A 20,999-nucleotide genomic window follows, 5' to 3' on the forward strand; every position below is an offset into this window, starting at 1 on the left:
CAGCAACAGCATTCGACCCATGGAAACGAAGATGACGCTGCGCTTAGTCAGCATATTATCGGCGGCACTGCTTTTCCTCTGGCCCGCACAGCTGGATGCATTTATCACACCGAATACAGGTGAGTCGGCAGTAGGCCCAATAGCCGTGTATATACCTATACTTACAATCGACGAATAGCGGGCTAGCGGGCTAGCGGGCTAGCTGGCTGGCTAGCTGTCTGGCTGGCCATAATGTCTGTGAAATGTATGGCAATGGGTAAGATAAGTCCACCATAGACCATCCCAGCATTGGCCTTGGAGTGGCAAAGTAGCGGATAATTTTGAAGATACGCGAGTATTATTGGAGTGGAACGTATGAGTTCCATTAGTACACTTTCAAGGGGGGGCTATAAATGGTTTTGATCAGTCAAAACATATGATTAATATGCAGTGATAGCTTGCAGAATAGTTAAAGGTTTGTTATGGATAGGGCTTTGGCTTCTGCTTTCTGCAATTGAAGTAGAGGACAGAACAGTTGGCGTTTTGCAGGAGGGTGACTATTGCTCCGCTTGCAGACTCCAAAGATAAGCTACAGGAAAAATAGGTAGTAAAACGCGGCTGCTTCGATTTATATAAGTACATATGTACATATGTATGTATGGTGTATTTATTTCGTGTCCGTCTCGTATTTGAAGTCTAGCGTAACTATAGCGCGGCCACGAGAGTCTCCTCATGTAAGTTCAAGCTTACAAGCTAAGGCCACGCGAGAGCCATATGGATCGAGAGAGCGAGCGCGAGTGCAAGCTCGCTCTCAGAGCGCTGTCGTAGAGCGCTAACAGAGCTGTAACCAGCAGCGACTACAGTCTGTTAGCGGAGAGCGGACACAGGATGTTACGCAGGACTGTTAACAGCGCTGTTGCCCTGTTAGCGCTTCAGTACGAAACAGATGCGTATGTAAATCTGCGTACCCTCAGATATAAGAGTATGGGCATCGTTCATAGGGCCTGCATAATCAGCGTTTCCTAGAGTCAGATATAGTACCCATGGCATATGGCACCCAAAGGCATGGAAATGCTCATAAATCAATCTCTGATGCCATGTCACGAACTCCTCACAAATCATCAAAATAAAAGCGTAGCTTAACTTTAAAAATCGAACAACCAAAACTTTGATAGCATACAAAAATAAATAATTTTGTGGCATACATTTAGGTTGCCATCACAATGGCACCTGGTTTGCCGACAAATCGGTGGTGCCCAGCATGGAGAAATGCCTCAGCTGCCAGTGCAATCGCAAGACGCTCGTCTGCCGGCTGAAGGTGTGCCCCGAAATGCCCATGCCGCCGCCCCGGGGCTGTGTGGTGGTCCAAAGGAAGAGCAGCTGCTGTCCATACCTGTCCTGTGCCCGATTGGATGCCTTCTACAAGATACCCACCAAGCGGCGCATCATCGCCTACCTGGACCACTACGAGCGGGAGTCCATTGATCGTGTGGTCAATGACAATATGCTGCAAAGGCGCTCCGATGACTCCGATACGGATTTGTTTGGTGCGTAAACAGAGAGAGTGAAAGGGGAAAGGATATTCTATAAAATTTTTGATCCTTGCAGTTTGCGTTAAGAATGGAACTGTGTACAAGTCCGGCTCTGCCATGTCCTCATCCAACCTGTGCAGCTACTGCTATTGCATAGGTAAGAATATTCATGATTAATAATTTTATTTTAAATATTTATTTAATATTTTTTATATATTTATTTTTATATATTTATTTTATTATTTATTTTAATATTATTTTATATATTTATTTTATTATTTATTTTAATATTTTTTATATATTTATTTTATTATTTATTTTAATATTTTTTATATATTTATTTTAATATTTATTTTAAATATTTATTTAAATATTTTTTATATATTTATTTTAATATTTATTTTAATATTTTTTTATATATTTAATTTGTATTGTACCTCCTCCTCCCTGCAGGTGGCACAGAGAAATGCGTCAAGCCCAAGTGCATGCTGCCGCTGGACGGCTGCAAGCCCATCTTTGTGGACTCGGCCTGCTGTCCCGTGCGCTACGATTGCAGCAGCAAAACCTCCGGCAAATCGTCGCAGGAGGTGCGCTATCGCAAGACCTCCAACAAGCACTTCCAGCGCATGTCGCAGCGCCTGCAGCGGAATCGGGGCTGCACCGTCGGCTCGCAGTTCTATGCGGAGGGGCAGAAGATGCGCTCGGATGCGGACAGGCCGTGCGACATTTGCTTCTGCATACGCGGCACACGACGCTGTGCGCCCAAAAAGTGTTCGCCGGCGCTCAAGAACTGCATACCGGTGGTGCCCAAGGGCCAGTGTTGCCCCTCCAGCTACGACTGCGGCAGCCAGCGGGACTATCGACGCTCGCACAACTCGCGCCAGTTCAATCTCTACAACATGCTCTTTGGCAAGGAGGAGCAGCAGATGGAGGGCGGAGGCGGAGGCGGTGCTGCCACCACAAAACTCCATGGCCGAACGCTATCCGCACGATCGTCATCCGACGCGGGCGCCGCCTGCGGGCGATGCGCTGGCGGCGAGCAGCGAGAAGAGCATCCTGGACACGCTGCGCGAGGGTCTCGAGTTCATCGATGGCAACAACAACCAGATGCTGGCCAATAACCTGGATCTGGTGGGGCTGAGAACGACACCCGTCCCAGCCACGACACGCGAGGAGGCGCCCACGGCGCAGATGAGCAGCACGACGACCACCCTGAGTTTCCTCGATCTGCTGCTGGGTCCCAGCACGGAGTCGGTGCAGGTGCCAGAGTCGACCACCACAGCGAAGAACACGCTCTCCTGGATGGACATACTACTGGGTCCGGATGAGGAGGAGCTGCCACCCATCACCGAATCGTACGCCGAGTCCAGCACTGACTACAGCAGCAGCAGCTCGACGGCGATGAACAGCATCAAACGGATTGCCGACGACTTCGATGAGCAGCTGGACAATGGCGGCATTGCGGTGGGTGAGCTGCCCGCGGAGGCGCAGCACATGGGACTGGCCAATGCGGGCATCTGGCCGCGACCCAGCCAAGAGATTGTGCCAGCGACCAAGGAGGAACCCAGCCTGTTGAATGTCTTTATGGACGGGCTATCGGGCATGCTGGAAGAAACAAATAATGACACCAGCAGCAGCAGCAGTACAACAACAACAACAACAACCACTGTGCGACCTGCGCCCATGTTCCGTCCACTGCCGAGCCACAAGCTGACACACAATCGGATCAACTCCAAGCTGGCGAATCTAACAGTGACACCGCCCATGCTGGTGGTCACCAGCAAATATGGACAGCCAGTGACGCACAGGGTCAGCACAACAACAACAACAACAACAACAAAGCAGCCAGCAACAACAACAACAACAACAAAGAGAGCCACAACAACAGCGACAATTAAAACCACAACAAAGCCAACGGCAACGACAACAGCCAAACCGAAGCACAAAACCACACGAAAGACAGTGACAGCAGCAGCCAAGGCGACAACGGCAGCAGACAGCAGCAGCAGCAGCAGCAGCACAACAGCAGCAGCAGCAGCAACAGAAAGATACACAACAACAACAACAACAGCCAAACCAAAAACAACAACAAGAAGCAGCAGCAACAAATCGAAATCAAAGCCCAAACCGAAGCCCAAGCCATCGCACATTATAACGAGCACATCGACACAGCCTTTGCTGATCAAAACGAATCCCACAATTCTGGAAGCCGAACCACTGGACTCCACCGGGGAGCCCACGCTGCCGCCCAGTCTGCCCAATCTGAAGATTATACCCTTCCTGCCCACGGATGCTGTGGAAACGGTGCCCAAGGAGAGCCTCTACCCGAATAATGGCTACTATCAGCAGCAGCAGCCCTCGCAGCTAGCCACCGATAAAATGGATGTTGTGAGCTACGATACAGCAGACGATACAGTGGCGCTGTATGCCCAGCCCAAGCCCGATCAGGCGGCCTACAAGTACAAGTTCAATGTGGAAGTGCCCGCCGTGGAGCCAGCGCCCGAGCCGGTGGTGCATGTGGGTGGGCAGTATCAGGGCAGTGCGGCATATGTCAAGTTTGATTTCGATGAGCAGGTGCTGGCGCCGGCACACAGCGGCTTCTCGCCACCCACAGAGACGGAGGGTGGCTTCATGCCCAAGGAGCCGCTGGTCATCGATGGCGAAGTGTTGCAGGAGCATGTCACCGCCGCCGACAGCTATCACGCGGTCACGCAGCACATCATCGATATAACCACGGGGGAGGATCATGCCAACGATACTTTATCGATAGGTAAGCAAAATATAAATATAAATAAAAATAAAATATAAATAAATATAAATATAAATTCTGTTTACGCCTCTTTTTTATTCACAGAAATTACCACGCCTGATCCCTTTAAGGATGTGATTCACACAGAACCGCCGCCCAATTTGGATGCACTTAACGAGGATAAAGCGAACAAGCAACCCCTGGAGGAGCACATTGAGACTGTCACCTACAGCATCAGCAACTCAACAGCAGCCTCGGCCAGCTCCACTTTATCCTCTGGCTCTGGCTCCATCAGCGCAGACTCTGGCTCCTTCAGCGCAGACTCTGGCTCCTTCAGCGCAGCATCTGGCTCCTCAGCCCCAGCTCAGCCTCTGCTGCAAGCACAACGGAAAAGCAAATAACGCTCATGGATAAATTCGAAATCAATAAATTAGATAAGCTCTTGGATGAGCTGCTGGGCATGGAACTGCCCAAGGCAGCAGCAGCAGCAGTTGTCAGCACTGTGCCGCCCTTTAAGCAGATGCCAGACAAGAGTTCACAGCCAACAACAGACCCCACAACTCCCCCAACTACACGCCCAACTACACGCCCAACAACAGCCCCAACGACACCCCCAAGAACTCCCACAACAACAAGCAGTTCAACGTCCAGCACAACCGTAAGAGCAACGACAACACGTGGCACAAACAAAAAGGGCAACAGTAAAACGAAAACCAAACAATCGACGGGCAACAGACGTAATCCAGGGCCAAGTAGAACCAAAATTCAAACGGCCACACGTCGAACTTTGGTCAACAAGAGTACGCCAGGAGCAGCAGAGCAGCAGAGCAGCAGCAACACGAGTGCCACCAGCAGCAACAACAGCGAGTGCAGCAACAACAACGAGTGCAGCAACAACAACGAGAGCTGCAGCAGCCACAGAGGAATCCACAATTGTGGCGGCAACCAGCACTATGCATCCATTTCTAAACTCACCATTCGACAAATTACCGTTCATGGACACCAGCTATGAGGTGCGACCGCACAGACAGCAACCGCAGCAGCAGCAACAGCAGCAGCAGGTCGAGCCACCGGAGCAACAATTCCACCATTACCAGCATGCACCAAGCACAACAACAACGCCAACGACAACATCCACAACCGAGGAAGCTGCACGCTCCGCGGAGAGGCAGAGAGACAGGGAGAGGGACAGGGACAGTAGCAGCGATGAGAGCAGCAACAGTGGCAACAGCAGCCCCATGGATCCCCTGGGCAGCATGCTGAAACTGGCGGGCTGCAACATTTATGGCCGCATGTATCGCGTGGGGCGGATTATCGTCGAATTATCCAGCCAGTGTCTGGAGTGCAAGTGCACCGAAGTGGGGGTCAAGTGCGGCCCATTAGACTGTTAATTTACTATGCATCTTAATCTAGAATTTAGTTTAAAAGTTTTAAAGTTTTAAAATGTTGCAAAGTCTTTACGACTTTCCCCTTAAGTGTTTAGCGGTTAAGTTTCAGCCTGTAAGATTTATGCTAATCCATAGCCTGTAACTAATTAAGGGGTAGCATAAGCCTAACTACTAAATTGTATTATAAAAATATATATAAATATAAATTGATTTATCATACATATAAATAATATATAACCAATTAATAATAACTTTTAACCAACAACATGGCATTTATATTAATATATAATTATATACTAGTAATGTAAGTACTTAGCAGTAAATAAATAAATAAATAAATACAGATACAATAAAATTAATAAAATAAAATAAAGTAATTAGTTTTGATATTTTTAGAATTGGGTTGCTATTATGATAAATATCATTTATCATAAATCATTCAAGATTTTGATATGATTTGTCTTTGCTTTAAGGAGACACATTATTTTATTTTAATCATTTATAGCCACAAGGAATTTTTAACCACAAATGACACGATTTTTTACTCTTTTTTATATTTGTCATTTTTTTTTATTATTTGGGAAAGTATTTATTTGAATTTTCATGGAGACTTCAATTCCAGACGCTCTCCGGTTTAGTCATCCTGATCGCGAATATACCAAGGATGTTTCCATTTGCCAACTTTCATCATTTTTTGTATCCATTTTTATAAAAAAAATAAAAATATTGCCAGCATTCTCTACTAGAATAATTAAAATCCTTTGAGAACTGCTAAGGTTAAAAGGAAAAGTAGAGACGTTAAAGCTTAAAGATATTTTTATCATTTTAAGCGCACAGTAAGTATTTTTTTAAATTATTAGCGTGGATGAATATTAATAAATAATAATAAATAAAAATAAACAAAATAAATTAATAAATAAAAATAATAATAATAAAACTCACAAAATATTCTATGGGGAAACTCTTACTTAAAAGCATTTACCTTAGAATATATGCCTAACTAAGTGCCCATTTCCACAGGTAAACTAAATCAAAGTACTTCTATAGTATTTATATTATATAATATTACATTAATTTATTAATTCAATTTTTATCTCCTTATGAAATGACCTTGAACGGTTATTCAATCAATTTTCACTTTCATTGAAATACAGATATTACATACACACATACATATGTATGTACTATATATTGTGCCCAGGAATTTGTAAATAATAAATATTCATTAAATGTTTAATTTTGTGCATAAATTGTACCAAATTAATAATTACATAAATTCCCATCGATGTCAACAAGTTCGCCACAACAAATGCTCGAGTTTTAAAAATGCCAAACAAAAGGCATTGTAAAATTTCAATCACACAAACATATAAAATACATAAAGAACATTCCGGCAAACAATTAGCCAGACGACCACTTTGATGAGCAATAAATTAATTGCAGCTAAAAGCCATTCAGCTAACAATTTGTAAGCCAATTAGTTGTGTGTGCGCCATTGAGTGTACATCAGGGTAGGTGTAAAATAAATATTTATTTATGACACCAAAAGAACAAAACAAAAGAGTGTTCTTTAAACAAAACAAACAAGTGGAGACAGCCCCAAAAGCCCACAGAGTACAATAATTATTTATGGAATTTCAATTCCGGTCGGCTTGCCTAGAATAATAATGACAGAAAACACAGATATACAGACAGCCAGACAGAGGGACAGACAGACAGAGAGACTACAACTAATTGAGCCTACAAATAAATTGATTTTTGATTGGACATTTTCTGAACACGTCTATACATGATAAAGCCGCACAACAAGCCGGCCACTCCTCCGCCCAAATGTGCCTCCAAGCTGATGCGCGGATTGCGATTGTGATGCTGGCGAAAGTGAAACGTGGTGAAGCCCACATCGCTGAGGCACAAGATCAGCAGCGCGGCAATGCGGGCAAAGCGATGCGACAAATGCGAAAAGTTCTAGGCAAACAAAAAATCAGATTAGAAAAGATCAGATCAGTTCAAAGTTAATTGGCATTTTCCAGTTGACTGACCAGCACCAGGTGCGGCACATGACTGAGGAGCATGGCATAGACGCCGGCGGATGCACCCAAAAGCAGCAGATGCGGCTGCAGCCAGGCATTGGCCAGGGCACCGGCCAGGCCGCCCGCCAAATAGACCACAGCCAGACGGCCGTGACCCTGCTCCAGTTCGAGGCACACGCCAATGAGGCACTGCAAAAGGGTCAGTCGTAGAGCTGCAGTGGCAAATGCTCGCCCAAATGCACTCACCTGCAGACAAATGTTGAGCGTCAAGTGCCAGGCATCGGCATGCAGCAGCATGTAGGTGATGAGGCGCCAGTACTCGTGGCTCCATTCCGGCTTGTAGATCAGTCTTCTTTGCATGCACTCATTGGCAATCAGATGCAGCGATATCTGCACGAATGGGGGAAGGGGGAAGAGCCGAAAGAGATTAAGTGACATTAATTACACTGCGCAGCAAAAGCAAAAAGAGAGCCAGAAGAGAGAGATCTAATGGATTGGGATAGCAAACAAAGGTAATTAAAGCACTGGGAGAGTGAAATGTGACTTGAGACTGGCTGTTATATAATATTCTAGACTGCAATTTCCTTTGCTTTGATTATACAGAATTTCATTTTAGTTTTTAGAGGGAGTAAACTTAAAATTAAGGGGGAAAAAACCCAAAAAAAAAAAATGATTTATTCCAACTGCAATCTTTGCCGCCAATTTCCCCGAGGAAAAACCCACTTTAGATTTCCATTTTCTTGTATTTATATCTCGTGGAAGCCTCAACTTTGTAGATCAGTGTCATGGCTGGCGGCAAACGCTGTCACTTTCGCTCCAGCAGCCAAGTGTCGCGATTGCCAGGCGAAAGGCGAGTGTTAAGATGCCGCACAATGAGCACGCCGCATGACTTGACAGCGGCCGACACCAAATCGGTGCAACACATGCAGCACGCCAAATATGACAAATGCCAGTGTTGCAGTTTCAGTTGCAGTTGCAAAACATTCGATCGATGACTAAAAAGGCAATATAGCATTCGATCGGGCCAGCCAAAGCCAAAGTGCTTTGTGCCTCAGCGATTGTGCAACGTTGCAGATGGAGTTGTGTGTTTGTGGGTTGGGCCTGTGGGCCTGTGCCCAACAATGAAACCTTAGCCGCAATCAGCAGCAGAGATTGCTGCATTACTGCGCGTATTTCGAGTATGCCTGCCAGGAGCTAACATGGCTGAGCTATCAATTAATGAGTGTGTCGCCAAATGGGTCACACTTGTGGGACTTTGGGTGTGGGAACGGTATTGGCCAAGAGCCAGTCATGAGTTATTTGATGCAAGCAGCGGAAGGGCACATCTCTGGCATAGGGTGCAGAATATTATTTATTTTATTTTTATTTATTTTTTTAAGTTATTTTTATTATTTTTATTTATTTTAATTATTTTTATTTATTTTATTTATTTTTATTATGTTATTTATTTTTATTTATTTATTTTATTTATTTTTATTTATTTCATTTATGTTATTTATTTTTATTTTATTTATTTTAATTTTTTTTATTTTATTTATTTTTATTTATTTTATTTTATTTATTTTTATTTATTTTATTTATTTTTATATATTTATTATTTTATTTATTTCATTTTATTTATTTTTAATTAATTTTTAACTTTTAATATTACTCTTACTCGCTCTTAAGTTCTTTAGACTCGCATAAAAACTGCCATAAATTAAGAATTAAATCACTTATTTGCTTGCCATAAAATAAACCAAAAATTTTCCGCCTAACAAACCACAAATCAACCAAACAAAATACACTTCAATTCATAGATAAAACCACTGAACAATTTTCCAGAGAATTTTCATTCTCTGAAAGGAATTTGCCATACAAATAAATTATGGAATACTCACACACACAATGCCGCACCAAACAGAAACAAAAACAAACAATTTTGGTTTGTTTAGATTAAATTGAATAAGCGGCGGGTATACAATATATGAGTATGAAGATTATAAACAGAGATATTCATAGTATTATTTAGCACAGAGTTCACATGGAACTGCGCTTATCAGCAGTAAATATTCGGGTACAATAATGGGCCAAATTATTGAGACAAATGTTGAAAATTAAAAAACATTCATGGCAGAAATTTAAATGTAAATTTAATTGGGCAGCGACACCAAAAAACTGTCACTCTGCAGGAGCGAATATCTGCGCTCAATCAGTGTATGCAAACCAAAGGGGAAAAAAATGGATTTTATGAATTAAAAAATCCAATCAAAAGCGAAATCACACACACACACACATCACTCATACGGCACGTTGTACGCCGCTCAAATAAAAAAAAAATGGTGATAAAGTAGAGCAGCAAGCAGCTGCATTGAATCGAACCTGCATAAAGCACATCAGCAATATAAACCAGGGCACACGCCAAACGCGCTGTCTTTTCAGCCGGGCTATATCGTCGTCCCCCGCCTTTGTCAGGTCATCAATGAAAATCTTCTGCAGTGGCGGGAGGTTCGTCATCGGTGGATTGGTATCCGCTTTATCCGTTGCTGGCAGCAGCAGCAGCCTGACATCCTTGTTACTCTGTTCAACGCTATTGTTATTATTCCGTGGCTCTGACATAATTCGAGTGCCGTGGCGGCATTTGACAACCGATGCGCTGAACGCTTAACGTGCGACTAGGCACAGAGATCCGCACACCTCAAAGCTACTGACTACATGCGAAGTGAACGAAGGTGTTTCTGTTCTTCCATGCCTGCTCAATGGGCGGCATTCGAAAATCAATGCGATCCGATCAGATACGATTGATCCAACGAACGTCTGACGGACTGCCATCACCCGCGACTCGGCGACTGAGTGCGCAAACTTTCAAATGGTGCAGCAAAAAGCGAGGCATACTTTTGGCAAGTGAGGACAAATTTTCCAATGTGCGGTTGGTGTCTTGGGTAAGTAGCGCGGGAAATATTTTCCGTAACTTCCGTAACCACTTGTATCCATATAAATATAGTATTCATAGTATAAATGGATACATATAAATTTTAATTTTTAATTTTTTTTTTATATTATATTTATTGTTTTACTATTCTTATTTTATTATTTTTATTTTATATTTTTAGAATAAGTTAAATTCCAAACTTCAATCTATAGTTAAAGCCAGATGGACAAGGCCTTCAGGCTGCCATTTAATATTTATTTTCTACTCTTGCTGATGGTTGTACCTGATGGAATTCTCTCTAAGCTTCTACAGAGCATCAATTCTGATACAGTTTTGCCCTGGACGCTGGTGGATATTGATGTTTCTTACACCAAACATTTCTGTTTCTGACTTTCGTATCCAGGAAGAGCAGCAATTGTTTGTCTTTAGTCATCAACATGCAGCCCTTTTGCTCCTTTGATTTTTAGCATGGGAAGTCGCTTGCGAAACGGTTGTAATGGCATTGAAGATCCTCAATACGAGTATGATATATTATTTATTATTTTTATTTATATTTTCTTATTATTTATTTTATTTATTTTTTTTTTTATTTATATTATAGAGCCCTGCATGAACGAAATAAACAACAAACTATCCCATCTCTCTCAACTGAAACCTGTGATATTATGTATATTATATATATATTCATTATATTATATTTCATTATATATTATTATATTATATTTCATTATATATTATTATATTATATTATATATATATTATTATATTATAATATATTATTATATTATATTTTATTATATATTATTATATTATATATTATTTTATATTATGAATAAACGAATATTAAATAAACTCTACAGTTTACTCATCTGTATCTATTTTGGTATTGACAATTTACCCTTTCCATCCCCGAGTAGAACCTTCACATTTATGGACATATCACGTGGGATGGTACAGCATGTCTTTTTGGCGAACAACTGTCTTTGGAACTGTCGAACACCAGGCAACTGTCAAATTCCTCCAAGCAGACTGATTTTTAATCCCTCCCTGACCGTCTGGACAAAAGGGCCACAAAAGTGTCCGCGCAGTAGAAATTTCACTATATTTATTGCTAGCTTCCGTTTTCCGTGGCCAAAAAAGCAGAAGACCAAACCTGCATTTAGCCCTTTAAAACTTCAACCGATTCGCTGCTCGCCATGGCACTGGCTCTGCCCACATCCTTGGCATTTGACATTTGCCTTGCCTTGCGTTGCCTTGCCCAAGCGTGGCATGAAGTGAGCGATGCGTTAAGGCAGCAGCAGCAGCAGTAGAGTAGCTAGCAACAGCGGCACGAACGGAAGCTGCAAGCACGCGCCCGCCCGCCCAATGTTTACACAAAGTTGTCGACACTCAACGCTGAGGTGGGTGGTGGGTGGCAGTGTGGTGAAAAGCTCCCAAGACGATTACTCTCTTTCACTCTTTGTTTCCCTCTCACTCTCTCTCTCTGTCTCTCTTGTCGAGCCGTGGTGGACACGTGGTGGGGCCATGCTGCCGCTGTGGCTGCTGTCAACACCGAATGCTGGTTATGAATGGCTTTTAATGAAATATTTATGTAACAAGCAATAAGAAGCACTTTTGGCTTCCAAACGAAAGCAAAGGAGAGAGCAAGAGGAGCTGCTGCTGCGGTGGGCGAGTGAACAAAAGCGATAGAAATAATTGTTTGGCTAGTTAAGTTTTGACGCAACGTTGGGCTAAGATAACGCCAACTTACATGCTACAAGTACATACCATACATACATACATACATACATACATACATACATACATACATATGTACATATGTATGTGTGTTTGTTTATCATAAACTTTGCTCAATGGTTGAGTTGCCAAAAGTCATTAACAGTCCGTTTGTACGTGCCGTGCCCCCGTGCCGTGCCCCCGTGCCGTCCCGTGCAGAGGCAGCCAAAACAACAAATTGACATATAAGAGAGTGGCCAAAGGAGCCCAAAAGGAGAGTTGGTTAAGCCCAAAGCCAGACGCAAAACTTATCTTGGCTGGGATGGATACTCGTACTCGATTGTCTGTGCGGCTTTATTTACTTGCCGCTGGCATGCACGTATAAAGTGGAGGAGTTATCGCCAATTCGAACTATTTAAAGCTCTTTGGGGGCGGCTTTCAGGGTAAGCTATAGCTTTGAAGATTTCAAATAAAGGAATCATGGCCTTATTTCTAAAATAAAAAATAAACATGTTATTAATAGGAAAATAAATGAAATTACAAATAAATTATACAAAATAAGTATATAAAATATAAAAAAAAAAAATATATATATATACAAATATAATAAAATACAAAAAAATAAAATATAAAAATATAAAATATAAATAAAATCAAAATATTCCAATTAAAATTCAAAGATTATATTTAAGGCAACAAGTACCCTTAAAAAATGTTAAGTGTTAAAAACAAATGTTTGTTAATTATAAAATTAAAATAATTCTGTGACTAAAGTCTGGAAGATAAGTAAATCTTGTATACAAATAAATAAATAAAATAAAAAAAATTTAAAACATTCCAATTAAAATTTAACAATTATATTTAAGGCAACAAGTACGCTTAAAACAGGTTTAGTATTAAAAATCAATGTTTTGTTAATTATAAGATTAAAAAAATTTTGTGACTAAAGCGTGGAAGAAAAGTCAAACTCGTAGCACTGAAATAAAGACCAATAAAATAAATAAATAAATTCTCATATTTTATATGTATGTAGGTCTCAATACTCGGTCATGGCCAAGAAATTATACATTTATCCATTGGGCACCCAAAAAGAGACCAAATATTCTGATTTACTCGAACTACGCTCAGAGGAAATGCTAAAATTCGTATACAGACTAAAACTAAACGAAAGAAATCACTCACAAACTTCCACATATGAAAGTAACCTCTATTATGACAGGCCTCGGAAGTATTTAATATGCCAAGTGCCAGAACAACCTCAACACTCCACCCAAAGGCCCCAGGGAGCTTGTAGATAGCACAGTCTTTTGGCCAGAACAGGACCAAGATGTTCCACTTTAACAGCCCAGTAGCCCGAGTCCTTCCCCGAGTCCACCAACAAACGGTAGAAGCAGCCAAAAAAAAAAAAAGAGAAAAACGTTTAGGCAAATCTTTGCGCCAAAATCTTGAGCAAACAAGCTCATTACATGCCAGAGAAAAGCCAGAGGAAAAAATAAATAAAAATAAGGAAAGAGAAGAAAAATTGTAAGCAAAGGCAAAGGCAAAGCAAAGCAAAGTGTGCCGTGCCACATGATTGAGTGACTTACAGCCGGAGACGGACGAAGAGGCGTGGCCAGAGCAGAGCCCCAAAGGAAGCGGCAGTCTGAGGACCATTACGGTTACACTTTATGACCGCAATTTTATTGATACCGCCAAAGGCAGCACAAAATACAAAATAAAATAAAAATAAAAAACGAAGCGCCAACAAGGGACAACCAAGGGAAACTCAAGGATTTTTGCGTGGCTATAAAGCGCATTGGGCAACATTTTTTGTTGTAGGATTTGCTGCATCACTGGGCGTACCCAAAGGCAATAACAATCACTACTGAGCACTACAATAAACTAATCTAATGTGCGTATGAAATTTACATGGAGCTACGTTTTAAAAGACTTTCCAGCTAAAGCCAAACCAAATGATAGGCCGCCGTGCGGATAATACTAGTCGAGTCGAGTCGAGGCGAGTCGAGGCGAGTCGAGCAAGGCCAAGTTCCCAACGCCATCGTCGTCATCCTCTCTCCAAAGGCAAATATTAACAAGCTTGGTTTCATTTGGGTTTTTAGGGGAGTTAGAGATGGTTTCGTGACCATAGAATACAGAAAATATGCAACACAATGAAATCGATTGTTTCTTTGATTTGTTTGCGGCTACATGAGACTGAAATTGCAGTTATGGTATTATTATATATATTATATTATATTATATTATTAAATTATTATTATATTATTTATATCAAACGCATGCACGCTAGCCATTAAAAATGTCTTCCAGACAGCAATATTCCTTGTTATTTTGTTCTTAAATTATAATTACGCACATTTATTTGTGTAATAATATTTAAAAGCAGAAACGGTTTAATATAATTTTAATTTTAATTTTTTAAATAAAAATCAAAAATAAATTTATACCTGATTTTTATAATAAAAATCAAAAATTATTTCTTATATCATAATTTTTATTATAAAAACTATAACTCTTACGGTCTTTGATATAATGTAAGCTAAGGCAACAGTAAACATATCTTTTATAATCAAGGAAGACTGTGCCAGACATTTCTCAATCTAGTGGGGGCATGGGAATACAGTTCATTACATTTCATAAACAAATTCTCTTTAGTACAGAGAACATCAAATTTTGTAGAAACAAATACAATTTTTTTTTGGAGCAAACATGAGCAGGTGAGATTTTAGTAGATTTACTGTTTGTATTTGATTTAACAGCATTAATCAACACCATCAGCCCCATTGAAGCGGGAGAGCTGGTCAGCGAACTGCTCAGGAGCCAGAAGGAGCCAGTTTCCATTGAGGAAATCCTTTTTCTCATCCAAGAAACACTGAACATATCGCTGGATCAGGAGCAGTTAGACGCAGTCTGTGAAGCCTTATTACTAGGCTTGACAATGGGGTTTTTTGACTATGATGGAGACAAATTTACATACAGAAATGGAGCGGATTTGATTTAATTTGGGGTTGAGATTGCCGTCACTTGTTCATCACTAGAATGTATGTATGAGATTCACACGGGTCCGTGGTCTTTGGGCGTGCACAGGCATAAATACATACATATAAGATTCAAAATATGTTTGCCTTCGCCGCTCGCTCTCCATTAACACTGCACTCGCTCTCCATCTACACTCCACTCTCTCTCCATCTACACTCCACTGTCTCTCCACCTACACTCTCACTCTCCACCTACACTCCACTCTATCTCTCTCTGTATGTTCTGCCTCTCTTTCTACACAGCTCATATGCGGGTGTGGGTGCGTGAGCTGCTGCTTGGTGCGTGCCGTCGCTGCCATGCAAACTTAATTATTAACTAGAGGAAACCAAAAGGCAACTGGCAACACCTTTAACTTCAGCTGGTTGTACATTGTTACTAGGGTATATTTAATTCGTGTAAAGTGTGTAAAGGGTATCAAATATAGATTATCCGACTTATATGGCTGATAGATATTCCGCATATGCTTAAGCAGATCAAGTTTCGAACCGTTTAACTTTAAATTTCCATATCTAAATATTTATAAACGCAAATTAAATTTAAAAAAATAAGCAATTCGAATCTAGCAGCTAAGTCGTTGAAAATTCTCCTAATTGTATAAATATTTAACCCAAAATAAATTCATTAACTACGCATTTAGTTAATTGTGTTGCTTCGCTGCCTCCTACAGGGTATCTAACAGTCGAAATGTCTGCCATCGTCGCGACGTTCACGTTGCTTGTTATAGTTGTAACTGTTGTTAGTAGGCCGCAGCAGCACATTTCCCACACCTTCCCATAGCTTCGGTGCTCAACTCAGGGGAAATTTGCATTTTATCATCTCCGGGGTGGGGGTGTCCTCTGCCACCCCTCTCTACGTAGAGTCCCCAGTTGGCTCTTTCAGCGCCCAAGCAAAGGGCTTTGCTTTTAATTGGTTTTCTTAGGCGAGAAACGTCTTAGCTGTGTAGTTGGCAGGATCTTGCTGGAATCTTGTTTGGCACTGTTGTTGTCTTACTTGTTAATTTAGTGTTCGGGCGGCACTAACTTATAATTGTTTAATTAGCAAGTAAAATGCGGTGAAAATATGTGGAAATTATTAGATTTGCAAGTTCCGTAAAACGGGAGAGCAGCAACAAAATGGATAAACTTGTAGGTGGTATGTACATACATACATACATACATATGTACTTATGTACATTGTACATGTTCGAAGTATGTAGTTTGGGAAGCAACAAAACCAATTACAATTTCGAATAAGTAATATGGAAAATGCAAGGCTCTGGGAATACTTAATTAAGATTCAGAACTAAGCACACCACAAATGTTTCAAGCTGATAAATATCTCTATTCCATTTAGGGCTATGCCACTATTATGGATAATTAATATGGGATAATTAAGATGATAAATTGTATTTTTACGCAGCCAAATATTAGCCTGTAATCCATAGAGCAGAGCACAGTCAGTCAGTGGCGCAGCAGCAGAGTCAATTCCAATTGTCTGTTTGTCATTTTGTGCTGCCTGCCTACTCTAATCCCACATTGTAAGCTACATACGAGTATACCATGTATGTGTGTTTGTAAAGCTCCCGCACGCCAGCAGCTTATGCAGCCGCTCTCTCGCGCCTTTCTATCTTTCGTTTTCGCCTTCGCTATCGCTCTGGCAATCTGTTGCTCTCTCGATCTGTTGCTCTCTCGCTTGCATGCAAAAGTCTAGAATCTGCATGCTAGATCTTGCACTGCGTCACCACATCGAACAGTTAATAAATAAGACACCGTCTTGAAACGAACTAAACTAACTGAAACTAACTTGTGGTGCGTTCAACGCAATATCGCATATCGAACAATTGAATATTGAGTATTGAACAATCTTCGAGCTATTAACTGTAATAAATACATACATAGGTCGCAAACAAACGCCACTGAAGAAGTTCAGTAGCTCCCAACATACTCCGCATTTCGTCTCATCAAAATACTTTTCAGGACACAGCAAAGATGTTGCTCATACAATTATTTTTGCAGTGTAAAAAAGCCAATAAAATTATCAATCAATAAATTACAAATACAAAGCAAAAGTACACTAAAAGCATTCCACTAAATAGAATAGATTGCTCAGATTTTTTAAACAAGAAAAGAAGCCAAAACAAAAATATGTAAATTATAAACATATCGAAGGCATAATCTATTTTAATTTACAAATGAAATCAACCGTTCATAAGCCTTTCAATAAATTATACCATGTAAAAGTTAGTCATTTTCCTGCACAACTATTTCTCACAGTGCGTGGAAAAGTACGTACACATTTAATAAGCTAAAAGCATTTTAGGCGCCACTCGGAAGATATTTATCTTAAACATATGCGCATTATCCATACCGTTTTCATTATCCAAACAATTGAGTGAGTACATAAGGTAAATATTAAACCCTTTTGGGTGCCCAACCAACAGCGACAGACAACTTCAGTACAAATAGTGAACTGAAAGGGAAACGTTGGAAACACACACAGAAAGCCGAGCATAGAGAAACTGAAAATGATCAAAATTATGAATTGGTTTTCCATGGTAAGCTGCATACATAAATTTCTCTTAAATTTGAGTTGAGTTATTCGAAAAACTCTTGTATTTGATAGGCGATTGGACTGATTCCACTGAATCGCCAGCAATCGCAATCGAATGTAATATTCGACTATGCCATGATGTCGATTGTGCCCGTCTTCTATCTGGGCTGCTATTTTCTCATCAATCTGAGGCATGTGTTTGGTCTCTGTTTCCTGGACGCGTGCAACAGCGTCTGCCGCTTGAGCAACAATCTTTTCATGCATCTGGGTGCCTTTCTCTATCTGACTGTCACCCTGATGAGCCTGTATCGACGCAAGGAATTCTTTTTGCAGTTCGACGAGCGACTGAACGCCATTGATGCCGTCATCCAGAAGTGTCGACGCGTTGCAGAGATGGACAGGGTAAAGGTCACAGCGGTGAAGCACAGTGTGGCATACCACTTCACCTGGCTGTTCCTCTTCTGTGTGTTTGCATTCGCCCTGTACTACGATATCAGGGCACTATATCTGTGAGTATACAAATTGCTTTTTGCTCTGTCCGGGAGTGTGGCAAAATATTGAGTGAAATGGAAGTGGAACTCTGTTGCATCTGAGACTTTAATGCTGAAGGAAGGGATAGAATGCCAGATGACAGATAGTATGCTTTAAAGTTTAAAGTTTAATACCAGTTTATGTTGAAGAATTTATTCTAGCGCAGGCACAAACAGAGACACAATTTTGAGACCTCTTTTTAGGTCTCTTTTTAAATGTTTATTGTACTCGCTTTGGTCTGCTTTAAACACACAAAAGTATCAAACACATTAAATAACCATAAAATCCAAGTAATTACTTTAAGTCTTTGCCATTGAAATTTTACAGCACACTTAACAGAACCGGAACTGTCACTGTCACCTCACCTTTCCTTTACTTTCTACCCTTATCCTACGCTACTTTCAGCACTTTTGGTAACTACGCTTTCATACCGTTTATGGTGTCAAGTTTCCCGTATTTGGCCGGCAGTATCATCCAGGGGGAGTTCATCTATCATGTGTCCGTCATTTCGCAACGCTTTGAGCAGATTAACACATTGTTCGAGAAAATTAACCAGGAGGCCCGCCATCGTCATGCCCCACTCACCGTGTTTGATATTGAGAGCGAGGGCAAGAAGCAGGAGCGTAAGAACCTAACGCCAGCCACGGCCATGGACTCGAGAGGCGCCGCCGCCGCCGCCGCCACATTTGGCAATGAGCAAAAGTTGTCAAGCGAAATGAAACGTCAAATGGCTGCGCCACCGCCACCGCCGCCGCCGGGCCAACAAAAGAATGAAGAGGATGAAATGGATAGCAGCAATGATGAGGACGAGGACGATTTTGATTATGACAATGCGACCATTGCTGAGAATACAGGGTGAGACGATTAACTGCTTAAAAACCAAGGGGTCTACGAGTTTTATTAATGATTTGGCAGATTTATAGTTTAAAATGTGAAGCGAATATGGATAGATTATGTTTCTAACTGAGCTTAAATTAATATGTACTTAAAGAGTTAATCTCCTATCATTAATTATACTTATACTTACTTAAAAATAAATTTATATCACTCATTCTGTTCAGGGCAACAGCGCTGTTAGCAAGCCAGTGTTAGCAGTCTGTTGCCGGGAACACGCTAACAGCGGACTGTTAGCTCGCTCTCGCTCTTGTTGCCCTTCGCTTGTGCGCTGCTCGCTCGCGATCCAATCGGCTCTCCAGCACTGACGCAAGAGATTCCACTGGATACAGTGGATTCCACGGGAATAGTATATACAAAAAAGAATCCACACTCTTCCAATCAAATTATATTAATTCTATACTATTCTATATCAACCTTTCTATTCATTGGTAATATTCGACATTCACTAACCTACTTATCCATATTCTACCTGCCTTTCAGCAACACATCGGAGGCCAATCTGCCGGATTTGTTCAAGCTGCACGACAAAATTCTATCGCTCAGTGTCATAACCAACGGCGAATTCGGACCCCAGTGTGTGCCCTATATGGCTGCCTGCTTCGTGGTCAGCATTTTTGGCATCTTCCTGGAGACCAAAGTCAATTTCATTGTGAGCGGCAAGAGCCGACTGCTCGACTATGTGACATACTTGTATGTCATCTGGAGCTTCACGACCATGGTGGTGGCCTACATTGTGCTGCGGCTGTGCTGCAATGCCAACAATCACTCCAAGCAATCGGCCATGATTGTGCACGAGATAATGCAAAAGAAGCCGGCCTTTATGCTCAGCAACGATCTATTCTACAACAAGATGAAATCGTTCACCCTGCAGTTCCTGCACTGGGAAGGCTACTTTCAGTTTAATGGCATTGGTCTGTTTGCCCTGGACTACACATTTATTTTTTCGGTATGTTTTTTTGTTTTGTTTCTTGTGGTCTAACCTTTTGCAACCTTTATTCAATAAACTCTCTACTTGCAGACCGTGAGTGCCGCCACATCCTATTTAATTGTCCTGCTGCAGTTCGATATGACGGCCATTTTGCGCAACGAGGGCCTCATGTCATAAGCGATGGGTCCCCGTAAATTCAATTATCGAGCAGCAATTTTGAACACCATTTACTTACTAGCACAATTTTGTAGCTTTTCTTTTTTTGTTAAAACAATCTATGAAGGAAAGGAAAGTGGAAAGTAGCAGATGGAATGCTCTTTAAAAAGCGAAAAAAAAATGTAAAACTTATTTGCACCTTTTAAAATTTTGTATAAAATATGTACATTTCAAATGCTTCAATTAAAAATACAAATTTAATGTTTAATTAATTAATTAGTGGAAACTTTTTTTGTGTGGTTTAATTTAATTATTGCCATTATTTGTTCTCCCACAAATCCACACTCAAAGTAGTTTTATGATTATTTTACCAGCTGAATTGTGCGCATTTTTATTCCATTTAGAACACATTGCTGGACCTTGACGTTTCAAATTATATTCCACACAAACTGCTGCCATTTTCGAGGCATACCCATGCCAGAACAGCTTTCAAGAGTACCGGTGTCCACAGGCATTGAGTTGGAAATGGGGGGAAATCGAAGGGACACGAACATACAGACAGACAGGCAGTCGTGGAAAGGACCCCCCGTTATCGCATCATCCAACACTTTGGGTTC

At 41.2% G+C, this 20,999-nt stretch overlaps 3 protein-coding genes across 4 annotated transcripts in view; 2 read left to right on the forward strand and 1 right to left on the reverse strand.

Annotated features, from left to right (window-relative positions):
* The first annotated feature begins 1 nt into the window (after position 1).
* On the forward strand, positions 2 to 5,852 carry LOC111080449 (mucin-5AC). Its single transcript, XM_041594875.1, is given in 9 exon segments — positions 2 to 119; positions 1,191 to 1,526; positions 1,588 to 1,668; positions 1,965 to 2,446; positions 2,448 to 3,536; positions 3,588 to 4,281; positions 4,366 to 4,566; positions 4,629 to 5,060; positions 5,095 to 5,852. Coding segments are annotated over 9 exon segments (3,972 nt in total). The 5' UTR covers positions 2 to 19; the 3' UTR covers positions 5,652 to 5,852.
* A 1,508-nt stretch (positions 5,853 to 7,360) lies between these two features.
* Positions 7,361 to 20,999, reverse strand: part of LOC111080772 (protein rhomboid) — a 42,197-nt gene continuing 28,558 nt past the window's right edge. Inside the window, exons 1-4 of one of the 2 annotated variants that reach the window (XM_022376587.2) lie at positions 10,040 to 10,349; positions 7,925 to 8,068; positions 7,688 to 7,867; positions 7,361 to 7,613 (exon numbers count right to left, since the gene is read on the reverse strand). In XM_022376587.2, coding sequence (XP_022232279.2) covers positions 7,389 to 7,613; positions 7,688 to 7,867; positions 7,925 to 8,068; positions 10,040 to 10,276 — 786 coding nt within the window. In that variant the 5' untranslated portion in view covers positions 10,277 to 10,349 and the 3' untranslated portion in view covers positions 7,361 to 7,388. Of the gene's footprint in view, positions 7,614 to 7,687; positions 7,868 to 7,924; positions 8,069 to 10,039; positions 10,350 to 20,999 lie in introns of those variants that run through there. The other variant, XM_022376595.2, reaches the window with a different exon arrangement.
* On the forward strand, positions 17,784 to 20,472 carry LOC111080763 (gustatory and pheromone receptor 33a). Its single transcript, XM_022376576.2, has 5 exons — positions 17,784 to 17,874; positions 17,943 to 18,379; positions 18,807 to 19,256; positions 19,779 to 20,244; positions 20,317 to 20,472. Exons 1-5 carry the CDS (start codon positions 17,845 to 17,847, stop codon positions 20,401 to 20,403), a joined length of 1,470 nt encoding a protein of 489 aa, XP_022232268.2. The 5' UTR covers positions 17,784 to 17,844; the 3' UTR covers positions 20,404 to 20,472.

Source organism: Drosophila obscura, unplaced genomic scaffold, assembly GCF_018151105.1.
Source record: "Drosophila obscura isolate BZ-5 IFL unplaced genomic scaffold, ASM1815110v1 contig_37, whole genome shotgun sequence".
Taxonomy (NCBI): Eukaryota; Metazoa; Arthropoda; class Insecta; order Diptera; family Drosophilidae; genus Drosophila; species Drosophila obscura.

Excerpts from the sequence above, each read along its gene's own strand:
- LOC111080763 (XM_022376576.2), top strand. The coding sequence starts at position 17,845 with ATGATCAAAATTATGAATTGGTTTTCCATG. Across the intron at positions 18,380-18,806 it reads GATATCAGGGCACTATATCT|CACTTTTGGTAACTACGCTT; the intron begins GTGAGTATACAA and ends CGCTACTTTCAG. Across the intron at positions 19,257-19,778 it reads ACCATTGCTGAGAATACAGG|CAACACATCGGAGGCCAATC; the intron begins GTGAGACGATTA and ends CCTGCCTTTCAG.